General features: G+C 50.3%; 2 protein-coding genes and 1 pseudogene across 3 annotated transcripts; all 3 read left to right on the forward strand.

The window, feature by feature from the left end:
- Positions 1-200: 200 nt before the first annotated feature.
- On the forward strand, positions 201-1845 carry LOC146591341 (hemoglobin subunit beta pseudogene; annotated as a pseudogene). The gene is made up of 3 exons (XR_014896825.1): positions 201-253; positions 731-953; positions 1702-1845. The product of XR_014896825.1 is annotated as a hemoglobin subunit beta pseudogene (transcript).
- Positions 1846-4529: 2684 nt separating this feature from the next.
- On the forward strand, positions 4530-6393 carry LOC146591342 (hemoglobin subunit beta). The gene is made up of 3 exons (XM_085313090.1): positions 4530-4718; positions 4823-5045; positions 6149-6393. Exons 1-3 carry the CDS (start codon positions 4627-4629, stop codon positions 6275-6277), a joined length of 444 nt encoding a protein of 147 aa, XP_085169216.1. The 5' UTR covers positions 4530-4626; the 3' UTR covers positions 6278-6393.
- Positions 6394-9803: 3410 nt separating this feature from the next.
- Positions 9804-11670, forward strand: LOC146591343 (hemoglobin subunit epsilon). Its single transcript, XM_085313092.1, has 3 exons — positions 9804-9922; positions 10046-10268; positions 11418-11670. Exons 1-3 carry the CDS (start codon positions 9831-9833, stop codon positions 11544-11546), a joined length of 444 nt encoding a protein of 147 aa, XP_085169218.1. The 5' UTR covers positions 9804-9830; the 3' UTR covers positions 11547-11670.
- The last annotated feature ends 5488 nt before the right edge of the window (positions 11671-17158 follow it).

The following is a 17158-nucleotide window of genomic DNA, read 5'->3' on the forward strand; positions in this document are numbered from 1 at the left end:
GGGGTTGATGATCCTTAGAGCTGTTCAGGATGAATTCCCATTGAGTGCCGGGCACCTATACTATACACCGTTATATATACTATACACCATCAGTGGTCTGAAAGCAAGGCCAAGGCAGAGATTGCAGCCTATGATCATCACTGCTTGTCGCTATGGATCTGCACTGCTTATGCAGTCCCCATCTGCAATGCTGCAAATCAATGGCCAAGGAGGAGCCGTGCAGGCAGCTCCACCTGCACTCAGGGCTGCAACTGTAAGCTCATTGTGCGAGATGCCACTTGTCCACTCAAAGGCAGAAGGGTGGGGGGGAAGGGCTTCTTTTCCTCTTGGACAGTATCCAAAATTGCTACTTTCCTTGTGCAGTTCTGCTTCCATCCCAGCCCCAACCAATGGCCATGTCAACTGAAATTAGGACAAGTTGTTCTTAGTGTATAAAATCCCTGGGGTAGACTTCAGCTCCACTTCCTCATCATTGTTCAGGGAAGCCCCAAACAAACTCACTCAGTCAACACAATGGTGCACTGGACAGCTGAAGAAAAGCAGATCATTACCAGCATCTAGTACAAAGTCAATGTGGATGAATGTGGTGCTGAAGCCTTGGCCAGGTAGGTCTGGCTCTGCAGCATGTGCTCAGTGGCCATCCTGGACACAGAAACTGCTGCAGTTGCAGGCAGAGAGTGCTAATGGTGTCTGTGTTTCTGCTTGTGTCCCCCCATCCCTCTCTCCCCAGGCTGCTCATCGTCTACCCCTGGACCCAGAGGTTCTTCGCCTCCTTCGGGAACCTCTCCAGCCCCACCACCATCCTCGGCAACCCTATGGTCCGTGCCCATGGCAAGAAAGTGCTCATCTCCTTTGGGGATGCTGTGAAGAACCTGGACAACATCAAGAAATCCTTTGCTCAGCTGAGCAAACTCCACTGCGACAAGTTGCACGTGGACCCCGAGAACTTCAGGGTGAGTGATGCTCAGACTCCATTCTCAGTTGAACAGAGATTTCTGTTCTGTAGAGATAAAAATCTCTGAGGAGGTCTGAGCCTGGGAATCAGCTGTAATCAGAGAGGAGGGGAGGAGTAGTAGTGAATAGGTATATTCAAGGAGAATCAGCAGGAGTTATGGTTTAGAGATGTGAGGCAAGGGACTCACACAGGTAACACGAGTGTGAATGAAACACCAAGTGGCATATGTGCAGCCTGCAGAGTGAGTGGAGGAGGAAGTAATGTGGGCTTGATGCAGCCAGAAGGGAAGAAGTGGAGGCAAAATTTGAAGCAAAGAGCTTATCTTGGGTATGAGGGAATGGTTAAATCAAGGGAGAAAATAAGCACTGCCATTTATGCAGAAGGAAGGGATATGAGCCAAGGAAAAGAGGGGGGATAGGGAAATGAAAGGAGAGAACAACCCCATTTGAAGCAGAGAGAGGACACTAGTACAGAAGGGAAAAATAATGTGTTTGGGGAGGAGGATCCAGCACATCCAGGCACCCTAGTGAGTGCTGCAGACTCAAACTGTTTGGGACGTTTGGTGCTACCCTGGGTAGTGAAAAATTAGCTCTTTGTTTTGCAATGAATCCTCCAAAAACCCCAAGTTGGGCTGTGGTCCCAGGCACACAAGGTTGTTGGTCAGTTGGTATGTCCACATGTGGACCAGAGCAGTGTGACTCGAGGCAAAAGGTGGTGCTGGACTGATGGCCTTATCATCCCTGCAGCTCCTGGGTGACATCCTCATTGTCGTCCTGGCCGCCCACTTTGGCAAGGAGTTCACCTCCACCTGCCAGTCCACCTGGCAGAAGATGGTCCATGTCGTAGCCCATGCGTTGGCCCATGAGTACCACTGAGCCACATGGCCCCTGCGTGAAACAGGGAGATCTTCCTGACTTCTGAGCACAGCTCTGCAACRAGATATGTCCTTTGGTTTTCCTGGGCTCTAAGTGCCAAATAAACACCAACTGTTTCACTCACAAATGGATGTCTTGCTCTGTGTGGGAAAGAGGATGAAGGGACAACCCAGTGGTGCTGGGAGAACAAGGATGCCTAGATATATGGGACAATGTAAGCCATCTCTGGTTTTATGCATTCATGCAAGTGAGACCTGCCTGAGAGGGGAAAATCCAGGGGATGTTCAAGACCCTAACAAATAAACATACAAAAAAATGTARATTAAAATACTCTGGTGGTTTATTGAGAGACCAGTGAACATCACTGTGTTTAATGTTTTAAATCTTTTGCAGATTAAGTGGAGCAATTCTTTCTATACAAATGCACAGTGGGAACAGTGCCATAGAATCATAAAATCAGTAAGGTTGGAAGGGACCTCTGGAGATCATCTAGTCCAACCTCCCTCCTCAAGCAGGGTCACCTAGAGCATGGTAGACAGGGTTGCATCCAGGTGGGTCTTGAAGATCTCCAGAGAAGGAGACTCCACCACCTCTCTGGGCAACATGGTCCAGTGCTCTGCCACTGTCACAGGGAAGAAATTCCCCCTCAYGKTCAGGYRGAACTTCCTGTGCTTCAATTTSTGCCCATTGCCTCTTGTCCTGTCACATGGGACAACTGAAAAGAGTTTGTCCCCATCCCCTTGACACCCTCCCTTCAGGTACTTGTACACATTGATCAGATCCCCCCTCCGTCTTCTCTTCCTCAGGCTAAACAGGCCCAGCTCTCACAGCCGTTCCTCACAGGGCAGGTGCTCCAGCCCTCTGATCACCTTCATAGCCCTATGCTGGACTCTCTCCAGTAGCTCCATGTCTCTCTTGTCCTGGGGAGCCCAGAACTGGACACAGGACTCGAGATGAGGCCTCCCCAGGGCTGAGGAGACGGGCAGGATCACCTCCCTCGACCTGCTGGCAACACTCTTCCTAATGCACCCCAGGACACCATTGGCCTTGACCACAAGGGCACATTGCTGGCTCACGGTCACCTTGTCATCCACCAGCACTCCCAGGTCCTTCTCTGCAGAGCTRCTCTCCACAAGGTCAGCCCCCAGCTTGTCCTGGTGCCTGGGGTTATTTCTCCCTAGGTGCAGGACCCTGCACTTTCCCTTGTTGAACCTCATGAGGTTCCTCTCTATCCAACTCTCCAGCCTGTCCAAGTCTCTCTGAATGGCAGCACAGTCCTCTGGTGTGTCAGCCACTCCTCCCAGCTTGGTATCATCAGCAAACTTGCTGAGCAGGCACTCTGTCCCCTCATCCTGGTTATCAATGAAAAAGTTGAACAGGATGGGATCCAGTACTGAGCCCTGTGGGATGCCACTAGCCACAGGCCTCCAACTGGACTCCAAGCCACCGTCAGTGAGATGAGRTCCATTGATTGTAACTTCTTTTAGGGAAGGAAAAAAAGGTCCTTTTGCTCCTTGTCTAAATCATTATGACTCTCAGATTTTTAAAGGTGGAATGTAATAAACACAAGTATCTTTCATGGCCAAGGATGGTAGTTTTATGCACATGAAGGACAGAATATCTGTTTTCCTTGTTCCTTACATGTAATACCCCCTATGACCCAGATTGCAGCCCTGGAGAAACACTCAGGACGTCCATGCAGCGGGTTCCTCTCCCCCGAGTGCTCACACCCCATTATCAGGAAGAAAGCAGAGGGAATGGTTCCAAGGCAGGTTTTCAGTAACTCTGCAGCTTGCTCTGCAGTGAACTGGGGGATGCCTGTGCTGCTGGAGCAGTGAGACCCGCACCCAAGCCTTGCCAGAGGGTCCTCTGCTGCAGCCCGATCACAAAGTGAGCAGATATAAGAGAACTGGTGTCCCCTGCCCCATTATCAGGGAARACAGCTCTTGCTCCTGCTCCTGCTTTGTATGCCAAGTCACCGGGACAAGCACTGTCTCCTGCCATATACAGTTCCCTGTACAGCTGGTCTTCTCCACCTCCTCTAGGGCCTCTGCAAGCTGAGAYTGTCCAGGTTATGTGTGCCCCTTGCTATAACGCTTCCGTCCCAGTCTGCCCTTCTTGCCTCTTGCTAAGCTCTTGGAGGCAGGGGCGCTTTCTGACTGCAGTAGACATTGCCTACACTTTTCTTAGTGTCACCTTGGAGTTAGCRAACTGTCAAATAACAAAAGAGAAAGAGGAGAACCCAAGCCTGACAGGGTCTAAAAGAAGAGGAAGAAGGAGAAATCACTTGTACATATTGGGGCTYTCAGAGGAACAGACCCAACACCCTCAGGTCCTCGTCTTTTGGCTCTCAGCAACACTGTCCACTGTGGCTTTGAACCATCTGAGGGACACCACTGCAGCCCAAGCCTTGTGTGTACCTTCCTCCAAGGGCTTTCTGGGGGCTTGCATGGTGCTGGGCACTGTGCTCAGCCTTTGCACAGAGGTAAATGCTGCAGAGGTGGCAACGAAGGACAGAGGGGAAGGCAGCCTGCAGGCTCGTGGTGGCGGTGGTGGCTCTGGGCACTTTGCCCTGGGCCCCACCCTGACGCCGCGTCCCCTCCCTCGGGGTGCCAGGGCTGCTGGGCCCCTGGATGCAGCCAATGGAGGGGTGCGCGGGGAAGAGGAGGGGCCCAGCGGAGTGTATAAAAGTGGGGACGGGGAGAGCCGCTGGCCAGCGGGCGATCCCCTTGGGAGCGAGAGCCGAGACTTCCTCCGTACCTCCTTGCGGCTACACGCTACCCTCCATCCGACACCATGGTGCAGTGGACAGCTGAGGAGAAGCAGCTCATCACTGGGCTTTGGGGCAAGGTCAACGTGGCCGACTGCGGTGCTGAGGCCCTGGCCAGGTAGGTCGGGGGCCTGGACACCAGGACAGAGATGAACCTGTTCCTTGGAGGATGCGTTAACCATGTCTGTCTCTGTTTGTGTCCCCCCATCCCTCTCTCCCCAGGCTGCTCATCGTCTACCCCTGGACCCAGAGGTTCTTCGCCTCCTTCGGGAACCTCTCCAGCCCCACCGCCATCCTCGGCAACCCCATGGTCCGTGCCCATGGCAAGAAAGTGCTCACCTCCTTCGGGGATGCTGTGAAGAACCTTGACAACATCAAGAATACCTTTGCCCAGCTGTCCGAGCTGCACTGCGACAAGTTGCATGTGGACCCCGAGAACTTCAGGGTGAGTGATGGTCCCACCTGGGGTCCCCCTGCCTGTCCCAAGGCCTCCCTCCACTTGCAAGAGTCTCCTCATGCTTTTGTCTGCGCTGTAGTGCCCACGCGTTGGGGGGTGCACTGCTTGGGGGATGCAGAGAGGAACTCTGGCTGGAGAGGGACTCCCTGGAGGCTGGAGRGCAGGGTGACGGGCAGGAGAGGAGGGAAGGGGCTGTGCTGTAGCATGGGAAAGCACCAAGGGCTGAGTGGTTGCGGTTAGAGACTAGCTGTCTGCAGGGAGCAAGGATGGAAAGGAGAAGGAAAGGCGGTGAGGAGGTGGTTTAAGCGCGGAAAGGGAGGAGGAGAGAAAAGTGAAAGTAGTTGTCAGAGCAGGAAGAGGCTTGAGCCAAGGGAAAGCAAAGAAGCAAGAGCGAAACCTGGCATGGAGGAGAGCAGCAAACATCARGAGGCAGCAGCTAGATACCAAAAATAAAGTAGGATTGGGTCTTGGAGGGAGAGGAAACTTGGGCTCCCACATCTCTGACCCGAAAATTTCCTAATGGGGAAGAAACCCCGACATCGASCATTGAGGCTGGCAGGGTTTCCCCCAGGAGCTCCGCTGCTAGTGCCAGGGTGCCTTGCACTGCACTGTGTGCCAGCTCCCTGCTACTCAGCACAGGCACCCCACAGCATCTTCTGCCTGGGAGAAACCCTCAAATTAATTCAGAAGGAAGAAAGAAAAAAAGTTAATCAACAGAATCCCTGGAGAATTTTTGTTTACTCTTCCCATGGTAGCACCAGAAGGAGGAAAGCTGGCATGGGGTCAGCTGGGGAGCTGCAAAGGAGATTTGACCCAGCGGCCCAGACTACATGGGGCTGGTGCATTTTGTACTTCAGTGCATTTAAAGTGCATCTTGCATTTTAGACAGACCAAAAGGATTAATCACTTTTAGAAAGCTGAATCTTTAGAGAACAAAGTTTAAGGTACATCTTGAAAAGGATCACAGTATCCAGGGAGACCTTTAAGCCTACAAAACACCTGGAGGTTTCCCCAGGGCTGATGTGAATACTTGCGAGGRGATCTGAAGGCTCCTAAGTGCTGCTAACCTGGGGGTGTTTCTGTCCCTCCAGCTCCTGGGTGACATCCTGATCATCGTCCTGGCTGCCCACTTCGCCAAGGATTTCACTCCTGAGTGCCAGGCCGCCTGGCAGAAACTGGTCCGCGTGGTGGCCCACGCTCTGGCCCGCAAGTACCACTAAAGCATTAGCAGGAAAACCTCAGGAAGCGGGAAGCCATGTTTCAGTGCACCAGCTGAAATCCTCTTCTGGAGCCTACATCTTGTAACAACCAAATAAAATTCATCCTGTGAAGTCTCCATTGCGTGTCTGTGTCTCTGAATGGCATGGAGGGGTTGGAGGGCCTGGGGCGTCCGTGGGGYGAGCTCCAGGAGCACAGGCATCTCCCTCTCAGGGAACGACCAACTCCTTTTGTTCTTTTTTGTCTTTTAAGGGATGATGTGGGATCTGCCTGAACCCTGGAAATGGTGCTTATGCCCCAGGAGCATTGGCTAGGCACAGCCCTGCTACCTCTACACACATGAAACCTTCCCCCCTCTCAAAAAAAAAGTTTGCACTGTGGAACTACCCTATATTTTACTGTAAAATATGGGTAATTTTTGGCAGGTGTKGGGAGCTCAGAGAATTCATATTTTTTTAAGGAGGATAAACAAAGCGAAGACTTTAATCYACCCCAGCTCGTTTTTGGCATAAAGCCTATAAAAAATGAGCTGACTCATACTGGCCTAGCAGTGAGCTGGGTGGGGGCAGGTTATAGATAAACATTTTGCATGTTGCTATCAAGACTTGTCCAGACCTTGTTTATGCACTTCTTTTTCATCCTACACCACCCATTCTGCAGCTTTTTAGGGGCCCAATCATTCCAATAGTGGTGAATACTAATAATTTTTCTGCATGTGAGCATCAATGGATGCTCTGTGTGTGCAAAGCTATTTGGGSGTCTGCAGAGCAAGACTCCTTAGAGGAGTTTGTCTGTGGCGTGGGAGGCACCTGGGTCTGAGCATGATCCAGTAAAAGCAATTCTTAGCTCAAAAGAGGTGCTTGCATTTTGAAGGGAAAAAAAAGAGGGCATAGCTCTGTATTCCAGCATCTCTGCCACCCTGGCTATACTCTGTATTACCCTTGCTTCATCTGCACTCATCAGCATCCCCCCTCCTGCCCTGCTGAAAGGTGTCGAGTGCCCTCTGAGACCCCCAAATCCTCCTTCTTGCACCCACTGCTTTAGGGAAGAGGGACTTTGTTTCTAGTGTCAAGACAGACGTGGAGTACATGAGAATATAATTCATGAACTGCTATTATTATTACTGCTGTTGCTATTATTGCTATTATTATTACTATTGTTTATTATTATTACTGCTACTATTATTGTTATGAGCTATTAAGTGCTTTCCTCCCTGCAGAGTGGCTGGGCAGGCACAGAGTACACTGTTTTTACTGGATGTTTGGGGCCACAAAAATCAGTCAGATTCTTCAATGAAATTGTTCATAGATTTCAGGCAGAAATGACTGTATTACTTGTAGAAGTACGTTTCCTCCTACCCACCAGACCTGTCACACTGGACCTTATGGGTGAGCAAAACAGGGAAGGAATGGGCTGCTCCCCCTTTCCTGCTATTGGGGCTCCCATTTGGGGTGCTCCCCCACCCCACCCCCCAGGGACAGAGGTTTCCACCCCTGAGGACCTCGTGGCCACCACAGTACGGGGCAATGCGAGCACTGGTGGTTTTGCTCCCGGTCCTCAGCCCAGCTCGGGGATGATACCCCCGTTCCTACCCCCAACAAGCAGATCCACCTGGATGCATCAGATCCACCTGGATGCATCTTCTCCCAGTGCTCATTTTGCCTCCCTTGCAATAGCAGCCCGGCCCGCGGCAGCACCCGGCCACGGGGACCCGGCAGCCCCCCGGGCGGCTCAAAGCAACGTCTGGGGCGGCTGGCGCTGGGACGCTCCGTCGGCTCCTGGCGCGGCCGATAAGGCGGTGCGCGGTGCCGGAGCCGGGGCASCAGCGGCGGCGAGGCTGCGTTCTCCCTTGCTCTGGTGCTCCCCCCGCCCCGCTGGCTCCCTGTGCTTGCAGCAGGACACCAGYTGTCTCAATTTATCACCATGCTGTAGCACAGCTGCCCGCGTGCCCTAAATACTTTTGTCAAAAGACAGATGCTAGCAACTCAATGAAGATTTTTCAATCCTTCCTCTATGAAAAAAAAGTTCTACCACTTAAAGGGAAGAGGAATATTACTAGACTGAAAAATCTAGCTCAGTATTTTCCTTCTTTCAATCGATTTTCCTCCCCTTTCTGTATTTTCAGCAAAAGACCAAGAAGACTCCTAGCAGGAGATGGCCCATGGAGGAAGGCAAGCCCAGCTCTCTGGACAGGAGCTTGGTCAGCTCTGGACAGGAGCTTGGTGCGCTGCTGGCGCATGGCCATGCAAACAYCCTCCTCTTACACTGCCACTGGTCATCCTACCTGCTGGGAGAACAAGACCCAGCRCCTCCTACCTATCCCAATCCCAATCCCAGTAAAACCAGCAGGAAGCGAGCTGTTCATCCCTGCTGCGCTGCGATCAGGCTAACACTCCCTGTGTCTTCCGCAAGGACTCTGGTTCTTGGGGTCTTATCCAAAACAAACAAACACAAAACCCAAACAGGAGAGCTCTGCCTTCAGGCACATTGCTGCTGGGGAGGGTGCTCAAGAGCTGCACAGGACCAGCAGTTCACCTGGGGTTCAAACACCTCCTCCTACCAGAAGAGGCTGGGCACAGCCTGGTTGAACTTGGGGGAAGTGTAAAATGCAYCAGCCTTGTCACGGGAAAGCACCCTGGACTTCCTCTGGGGACTGGACAGCTCTGAGCTGGCTTTGCTCCTTTTTGTGCTGCCTGCAGCAGCAAACCTTTTGCTAAAAGGCTATTTTACCTCTCCTTTGTGGAAGGGGATTGAAGTAGAACTGGGATGAGAAGGGTGAACCTGTCTGATGTTTGTTCCCTGGCCAGCAGCCCTGCATCTGCTTGGTCATGTTATAGCTGAGGGGGGAACGTCTGTGGGGAGTTTCTACCTATGCCCAAAGAAAAAGGAAAGTGCTCTGGTGAATTTCTGTTAGAGGAAGAGGAAGAATGATTAATGCAGAACTTAACCACAAAGCCTAAGTAMTCTTGATGCCCTCTGAGCAATTATAATGTCCCTCACGCTTTCTGGTGGTGCAAGGTGACTGCAGTCCTCCTGCAGCACCTTTCTGGGTAGCCAAGTGGTCTACTTGTAGCTGCCCACTGGATTACTTTGCCACTGGCTGCAATTTCATGGGGGAATCCATGACTTTATTAACAGAGACTAAGTCAGGGCAGAGTCCACCACTTGGAAGAGTCAGGGCATGAGGCTCCACACTCCACTGAATCCCACGCATGGGCTTTAAGTGGCAGTGGGCTACGGCACAGTAACTTGTGCAGCACTCTCTCTGCGGAGGGGTCCACCTGTGGTAGCTGGAAAGGAGAGCTGCCTGCACAGCAGGGAATGGATAAAGCTCTTGAATTCAGGATAACGGGAGGCCTCTTCTCAGTCTGCCACACCCTGGCCATCCTCTCTCTGCTCTCCCCCCACATGGACCCCCACCCCAGCCCTGGCCAATGACCCCTCAGCGTGGGATGGGGAGGAGCGGCCAGCAGCAGATAAAAGCCTCCAGGGGTCTGCGGTGCAGCTACAGGGTCTGTGTCCTCTTGCAGCTCTGAGCAAAACTGCCTCGCCACCATGGTGCACTGGACAGCTGAGGAGAAGCAGCTCATTGCCAGCATCTGGAGCAAGGTCAACGTGGACGAATGTGGTGCCGAGGCCCTGGCCAGGTAGGTTGGGCTCCTGATCCCGGCTCTGCAGCCACCCTGCATGGAGAAACGCTGCAGCTGGAGGCAGGGAGTGTCAATGGTGTCTGAGTCTCTGCTTATGTCCCCCCATCYCTCTCTCYSCAGGCTGCTCATCGTCTAYCCCTGGACCCAGAGGTTCTTCGCCTCCTTTGGGAACCTCTCCAGCCCCACTGCCATCGTTGGCAACCCCAAGGTCCGTGCCCATGGCAAGAAAGTGCTCACCTCCTTTGGGGAAGCCGTGAAGAACCTGGACAACATTAAGGCAACCTAYTCCAAGCTGTCCGAGCTGCACTGCGAGAAGCTGCATGTGGACCCCGAGAACTTCAGGGTGAGCGATGCTGACAGCCTGAGCCCCTTCTCTGCAAAGTGTGGGGATCACCAGGCTTTGCTTTGAACCTGGAGGGGCTGCCCACAACAAAGCTGCCTGGGGGTAGTTTCTGTGGTCTGGTGGAGGCAGAGCCCTGTGTAATACCCAAAAGAGTGAACAGCTGTTGCAGGACTATTTGAAAGAGAGTGAATGGTTTCCACAGGGTCCCATTTGTAATGTCAGTGCCGCACTGGGGAGGAAAAGGTGTTGGAAGGAATTTGGGGGCAAAAAAAGCCAACTCAGATGGAAAAGCAGCATGGGTTGGAGGAATCTAGGGGAGAAGGAAGCTAAATAGATCATTTAAGAAAATTGTAGTTCCTACAGCAAGACGAGCAGCTAACCTGCTCCAAAATAAGAGAGTAGATCTCTGTCTTGTCCAGTATGGGCTGCCTGTCTGGCTGGTAAACTACCTCTTTCCTCAACACTTTTCCCCAACACAAAAGAAAAATAGTTTTTGGCAGTTTTCTTCATTTGTATCCAAAGGAAAAAAATAAAGCATTTTACAGAATGGGGTTTAGGCCAAATTGCTTTAGAATGCCAAAAATGGGGAGAAACAGTTGACCTTTTTCAAAGCTTTTTAAGAGGCAAGCACAAATTGGCTTCTCAAAATCCAGAGCTTTCTATGGAAAGACTGCGAGTTTTGTCTTGGTAGCCCCAGGAGCGGGGAGCAAGCCAGTCCCTGCAGCCAGACTGCAGTACGTGGGCAGGACAGCTGAGAAGGGACAGGGAGGTGCAGAGTAGGCAAGAGGGATAGTATGGGGGGTTGGAATACAGCCTCATGGAGAAATCAGAAGAAGGAAAAAAGTCCTGTGGGTTGGAAGGTGCTGTTTGGGAGGGGGTGGGCAAGAGGATCCACGCACAGGCCACAAGTGAGAAGGGCAGAGCAGAAAGGAAAGAACTTTGCCGCAGGAAAGTCAAGGAGATAAAGCCTGTAGAAAGGAAAAAAATGTTTATAATCAAAGATAAATGGCAAAACAAGATGGGGTCGGTGGAGCTAGAGAAGCCAGGAAGAGAGCAAAGCCCTCCTTGCTGCGATGTCTCCCGTCCCCACACATGGACCACAGTCCATGCAGCATTAACCCCACCTGTGCTTCCTTCTTTCTCCTCCAGCTCCTCGGAGACATCCTCATCATCGTCCTGGCTTCCCACTTCGCCAGGGATTTCACCCCCGCTTGCCAGTCTGCCTGGCAAAAACTGGTCAGCGTTGTGGCTCATGCTCTGGCCCGCAAGTACCACTAAGYCTCCAGGGACCAGACGGGCGAGGAAGAGTCCCTGCTCCACCGCAAGTACCTCCAGGCTTGGGAAAATGCCCCTTGGGCACTGACAGGCTGCAACTGTTGAATAAATATCTCCCGAGGCCATATCTGCAGAGTGTTCTCGTCTCTGTGTGCTGGGGGCAGTGGGGGGCGAGAGGGGCTCGTGCTGTCAGTGCAATGACATGCACACCTGGGCGGACTGCTTGTTGCTGAGAGTTTTTGCAGATGGAGTTTTCTTCACTCTGGAGCGCGCTCTCGTGTGCGCACCGTGCTTGGGTCTGGGAAGAGAAAACCCGTGCAAGCATCTGCTGTAGAGCAACGTGATGGCAAAGGGCCCTGGCACCCGAGGCTGTTTCAGAGTGGGTGATAGGAGTAATTAGGCATTACAAAAAATCTGCAGTTGTTCTCCCAGCTCTAGATTCATGGGAAATAAGGAGAAGCCCACACCCTCCAGAGCACAACCTGTGGTTTGTAACTGGCCAGGCTTGGATATTCGTTCACTGAGACAAGGTTGAGAAGTTCCATTTTTACTAGTTACTTTATTAAACAAAACAGGGRAAAATACGTATAAGTGACCAAGACTTGAAAGTAACAGAATAGCTAGTTAGCTAGCTCCTAGGCAGATGGGTTCCAACTGCCACAATATCTAACGTCAGACCAGTGCAGACAGCTGAGATGGGGATTACAGCACAAGCTAAAGACTGCAATCCTTAACTCCAGTTAAGGAGTTCTCATACTTTTTGGTCAGAAAACCCCTGCTTCCAGCTCAAGTGTGCAGCCAAAACAACAGGCATCTCCTCATTCAGGTTCCTGCAGTTCCCAGGGAGGAAATTCCCTGGTTTTGTCCCTGTTATTACAGCTGGTTTTGGCTGCAATCTTCCAAAGGCATGCCCTCAYCTCACACGGACTCAGCAGGCTTTTCCTCCACAGCCAAAGGGCAGGGTTTTTATACAGACAGTAGAGCAGTTCCTGGAAATACTCTTCAGCAAGCCTGCATGCTGCCTTGGTCCGACTGGATAGCTGACCCTGCTTTGAGCATATCTTCAAATAGAGAACTTCTGAGCTCCCCTCCCACCTGAATTATCCTGCAAATCCCTACTTTGAGTTTTCAGGATGCTTGTTTGCCTTTCCTCACGCTTGACTTATTTTGAAGGGCTCCATAAACAAACCAGTCTAAAGATGCCTTTATAAATCTGCTTTGTTTTGATATTCTAAACGATAGGGCTGAAGGGAGGTGGGAGGAKGATATAGATGTTGCCCATCACAGCGTGGGAGATGAGGGTTAGGCCAAAGGATCGAAGGACATGCCGAGAAGTACAGCTGTTACCAGGAAGGACAGGGAGTGGACAAGGAAGAGCAGAGCTGTGCAGGGGTGGAAGCTAGTCTCCTTGAGTCAGGACCACAGCACGCCCAGCATAACCCAAGACTGGCCAGAGTCATGGAAAGGAGGTGGTATGTGGGCTGGTGGGGGCTTTGGTTTGCTTGTATAACATAGAGAATAACATGATTTCCAGCGCTGGCAGTGGTGTAAACTGGGATGGAAATGCAGGGGTAAGSTGCTTCCCACCCAGGTAAGCCACTCAGCAGGAACACTGGCTGTGAGGTTGGTCATCTGGACTCTYCTGTGATGTGCTCGAGCTACTTAAGATTGCAAACTACGTGACTCAGATTTAGATGAAATGTTATTTTAAAATGATTTTAAGAATCTGAATCACTATGAATTACACTGTGCAGCCTTGAAATGAGGGGAACTTCTCTTCATCCTCATTAGCAGGTTGATGGATTGTTCTCCTCTTTCACACTGGCTTTCTTCAAACCTGAGACAACACCGCAAACCTTTTACAAATGAGCACACTGTGTTTCTTTGGAGAGACAGTCAGGGAATTTCCATTAGACAGCACAGACTAGTAAGTGAATGCATTACCTGAGAAGAGGAGCAGAGGATTATGCCCTGTAAAGACTGGTTGGAAAAATAGCAYTGAATTATATAAATCAGAAGAAGAGTCTGTTCTAAAGAATTATGTGTTAATGACACATCAGTCACTTGCATATTTTGATGGATAGCTGTAATTGTCAAGTTTTCATGCAATAATGAATAGCAAAACCTGAACAGAGGGAGGTTGTGGGTCAGCTGCCAGGAGCTGTGGGTGCTATCTCCATCCTTCCTTAATCGTCGGGACACATCATCAGTCTTCGTGGAGCCTGTCCTCCTGCAGATATACTGCAAAGTCCATGGGTGATGGAGAGCTGTGAAGATGGAGTCATCCAAGTTTTCAAAATGTGCTGAAAGTGTCAGGTGGAAGATAAAACTTACTTTGCTTGTAACAGATATTGTATGCATTTTTTAAAGTGTTAAGAGAAAGAATTAGTCAAACACCAGTGATAGGATAATTAATAGAGTCTGTGCTATGAAAAATATTACGGGTGTGAGTTTTATGCTTATCAGAGAAGAATACTTRTTTTCCCTACCCTGAAACACTCTCATTAATAGCTGTGGCATATCGCCTATCTATTGGGAATGTAACTCTGAAACCTCCTGCTGAAAGATATAACGGATTAATAAAACCTCAGAGCCTTTGAAGGAATTATTATTCAAATGTTAATGTCAATCTAAGGAGCATGCTAACTGGAGGACTGTCAGACATAATTACCACAGTCGCCAGAGTTACAGGAGCAGAAAAAACATTTCTCTTCACTTTCCAAGAAGGTAAAGCCAAAATATTATTTTACTGACTCTGTGCTGCCCCTGCTAGTGTTATATATAGTGCAAGGCGTGATCATATGTCTCTGYAGGGGATTCTTCCCTGTCAGAAATGTCAATATAACAGAGAATTTCTAAAGGCAGGTCTTGCAGTTCGTGCAATTTGAATATATTCATAGCAACACGCAGGCATCTCTGTGATATGTTTGTTGTGTTTTCACTCACGACTTGAAATGARGATAAGCTGCAATGTATCTGCTTTGATTTAGTAAAAGACGCTTTATTGATTTTGAGATGTAAATAACAGCATTGCTTCCTCCAAGATACAGTGCGGAAATTCCCAGCTAGCTAACCGCGCTCTGCTTCTGCAGCAGCYGCTTCTGACACGCTTGTTATTTACGCTGCCTGTATGCTGCAGAGATATACGGACAGAAAACAGGTCTGAGAGTGAAACTAGGGGGATTTGTGCATGAATAGTTTCATTTTCACATGTGTAAACAACTGCTTGGTTGAAATGTGCTTATCGGATGACATTTCCAAAGGACACCTCTCACAAGATACCTGTCCATTTGTATGCACAAAACCCTTATCAGCAAGGACAGCCAGACCTTAGCACCTCCCCAGCTCACTTGCACACGCCTGAGCAGGTTTGCATGTGCTTTGCCCAGCAGAGAGGCAGCCCGCTTGCTGAAGGGGCTTCTTGCACCAGGGCTTTGAGGAGCTGGTGCTCACAAAGCCTCTGCCCAGTCCTCCTCACCTCCCGCAGGTGAGACCACCCATGTTTGTGCCTCACCCATGCCCAGGTCCCACCCACTCCCCTCTGCATAAACCCACCATCCTCAGCAGGTGCAGAGACCAAGACTTTAGAGCTGGGTTGTAGGAAAAGGTTGCAAGGACTGTCTGGGAACAGGGCCACAATGTTTTTCCTATGTCACCAGCAAAATCTGATGTCATAGCAACAGCAACGCTGCTGCAAAAGCTTTGAGAAATATCATTTGGATATTAAGAGATTTGTGATCCACCTTAGTAACCTTTGGAAAAGGAGGATTTGAAAGTCCAACACRATTTATCTTCTCTGATCTGCTTTTTTCATTACTTTTCTCCTCCTCCTCCTCCCCTCTGTTAGGGCTCTTCCAGGCCAGATAGTACTTAATAGCAGAACCAGATGTATACTCGTTTTCCATCCCAAACCAAAAATGGTGGGATAAAGCTTTCTGAAATTATGAAGTATCAGCTTCTTTTTCATATCCAAGGACTAACTGAGCCTTAAGTGTAGCAATTCTCTTACTACTGACATAAAATGAACACAGAAACCGAACTATTTTTGTTCTCGTTCACAGCCTTGTATCACGTGCCCCTCAATCTTTTTTTTGCCCAGTCTAAGCAACCGCTGCTATGAGGATGGGGCCCCATGCTCCACCTCATAGAAATGAAGATTTCCTGCTTAGTCACCCAGATGCAGTAACAAGTGGAGAAAGAGCCTCTTTGAGGCAACTGGGCAAAATTAAGAACTAGATGTATATGTCTTCTGCAAATCTTAGGTTCCCCAGCATGGTATCTCTGAAGAATACACACGCGTGCACCTGTGGCCACAGCTGCATTTCTGTGGCCGATGGCCCTGGGGGTCCTCTGGGTTGCATCTCGGGGATGGATGCGGGAGAAGTCCCTGAGCTGTGCCCAGGCTGGCTCCAAAGTAATCCTGCCACTGCTGCAGCAGTGCTCAGAGCTGCACAAACCACCTCCCTCCTAAATGTTGGAAAGCATCTGCTTGGATCCAGGAGACTTCTGGCAAATAGATTTTCTACAGGTACACCTTTGTAGGTGTAAAGCTGTACCTTGTTTTAACCAACAGTCAGTGATGAAATCCAAGCAGTGTTTCCAAATAGCCATGTCCCTGTATTACCTCAGACCCATCTGGCCTGGCTCAGAGCAGCAGTTTCATCCTAGAGCCAACACCTTCAGCTGGGGCAACAGCTCAGTCTCCAGGGGCCTCAGACTGTTGATGAGATCCCCACCAGCTATATCAGGAGATCAGAAACTCAGCACATGTGTGGACACCTGCATAGAGACAGTGAAATTTAGGAGTCTGGATCTGGAGCTGAATCTCATCCAGATTTCTTTTTCATTTGAAATTAATTGCAGATGGAGGTGCAATTGCTCCCGACAGTGTGCAGCTGCATCACCTCAACCCCTGCAGAAGGTCCCAGGTGACCCTAATTAATGCTGAGATTTCACATGGGCATTATAAAAACATAGTTTCCTTTGCATGTGAAATGTCCAGGCATGGGGGTGATGTTCTGTCCTGCTTCCTTGTCTGCTGGAGGACTTGCAGAGCAGAGGTGAGGATGTCTGAAGGGGCACCACCTTTCTGTATGTAAGCTCTGATTTATCCTGATGTTTTAATTTAGAAAGCGTCATTTTTCCATTCAGATTTTGTGAGAAAGAATAGCTCTGGTTTGCAATCAGTTTCTTACCTGCTACTGTGTATTCCTACAGCTATTTTGTGCTCTCCATCATCTAGCCACCTGGGTAGGCATCACCAGTGCACCCCTTGTGTGTTTATCTATCTTTCCACGTAGGTTTTCATTGGCTTTTTTTACTCCTTCCTGACACAGTGTGCTGTCTGCTCCTGACATGCTCCCCGGCCACCTCGCAGAGAKCCTGCGGGAATGCAGGGTGAGATACCCACTGAAGGAGGGAGGGGACACCTCTACAGAGAGCAGCAGCCGGGGCTGTAACAACGTATTTCAGGCAGGATTTAAAGCTCTGAGGTCAGCCTCTGAGATGCGTTTCTCCAGGGGATCTTTCACAAAGTACAGGTCGCTCCCCACCCGGATGGCCGGTGTCTTCTGCTCCCTCCGGAGCCGGGGCCRCGCGGCGGGTGGATGGACCCC

This window comes from Rhea americana, unplaced genomic scaffold (assembly GCF_003343005.1).
Source record: "Rhea americana isolate MKP2758 unplaced genomic scaffold, rheAme1 scaffold_376, whole genome shotgun sequence".
Classification (NCBI taxonomy): Eukaryota; Metazoa; Chordata; class Aves; order Rheiformes; family Rheidae; genus Rhea; species Rhea americana.

Bases quoted from the DNA above. Each gene is read 5' to 3' on its own strand.
- LOC146591342 (XM_085313090.1), top strand. From the start codon at position 4,627: ATGGTGCAGTGGACAGCTGAGGAGAAGCAGCTCATCACTGGGCTTTGG. The intron at 4,719-4,822 runs GTAGGTCGGGGG...CTCTCTCCCCAG, and splicing joins GGTGCTGAGGCCCTGGCCAG to GCTGCTCATCGTCTACCCCT. The intron at 5,046-6,148 runs GTGAGTGATGGT...CTGTCCCTCCAG, and splicing joins TGGACCCCGAGAACTTCAGG to CTCCTGGGTGACATCCTGAT.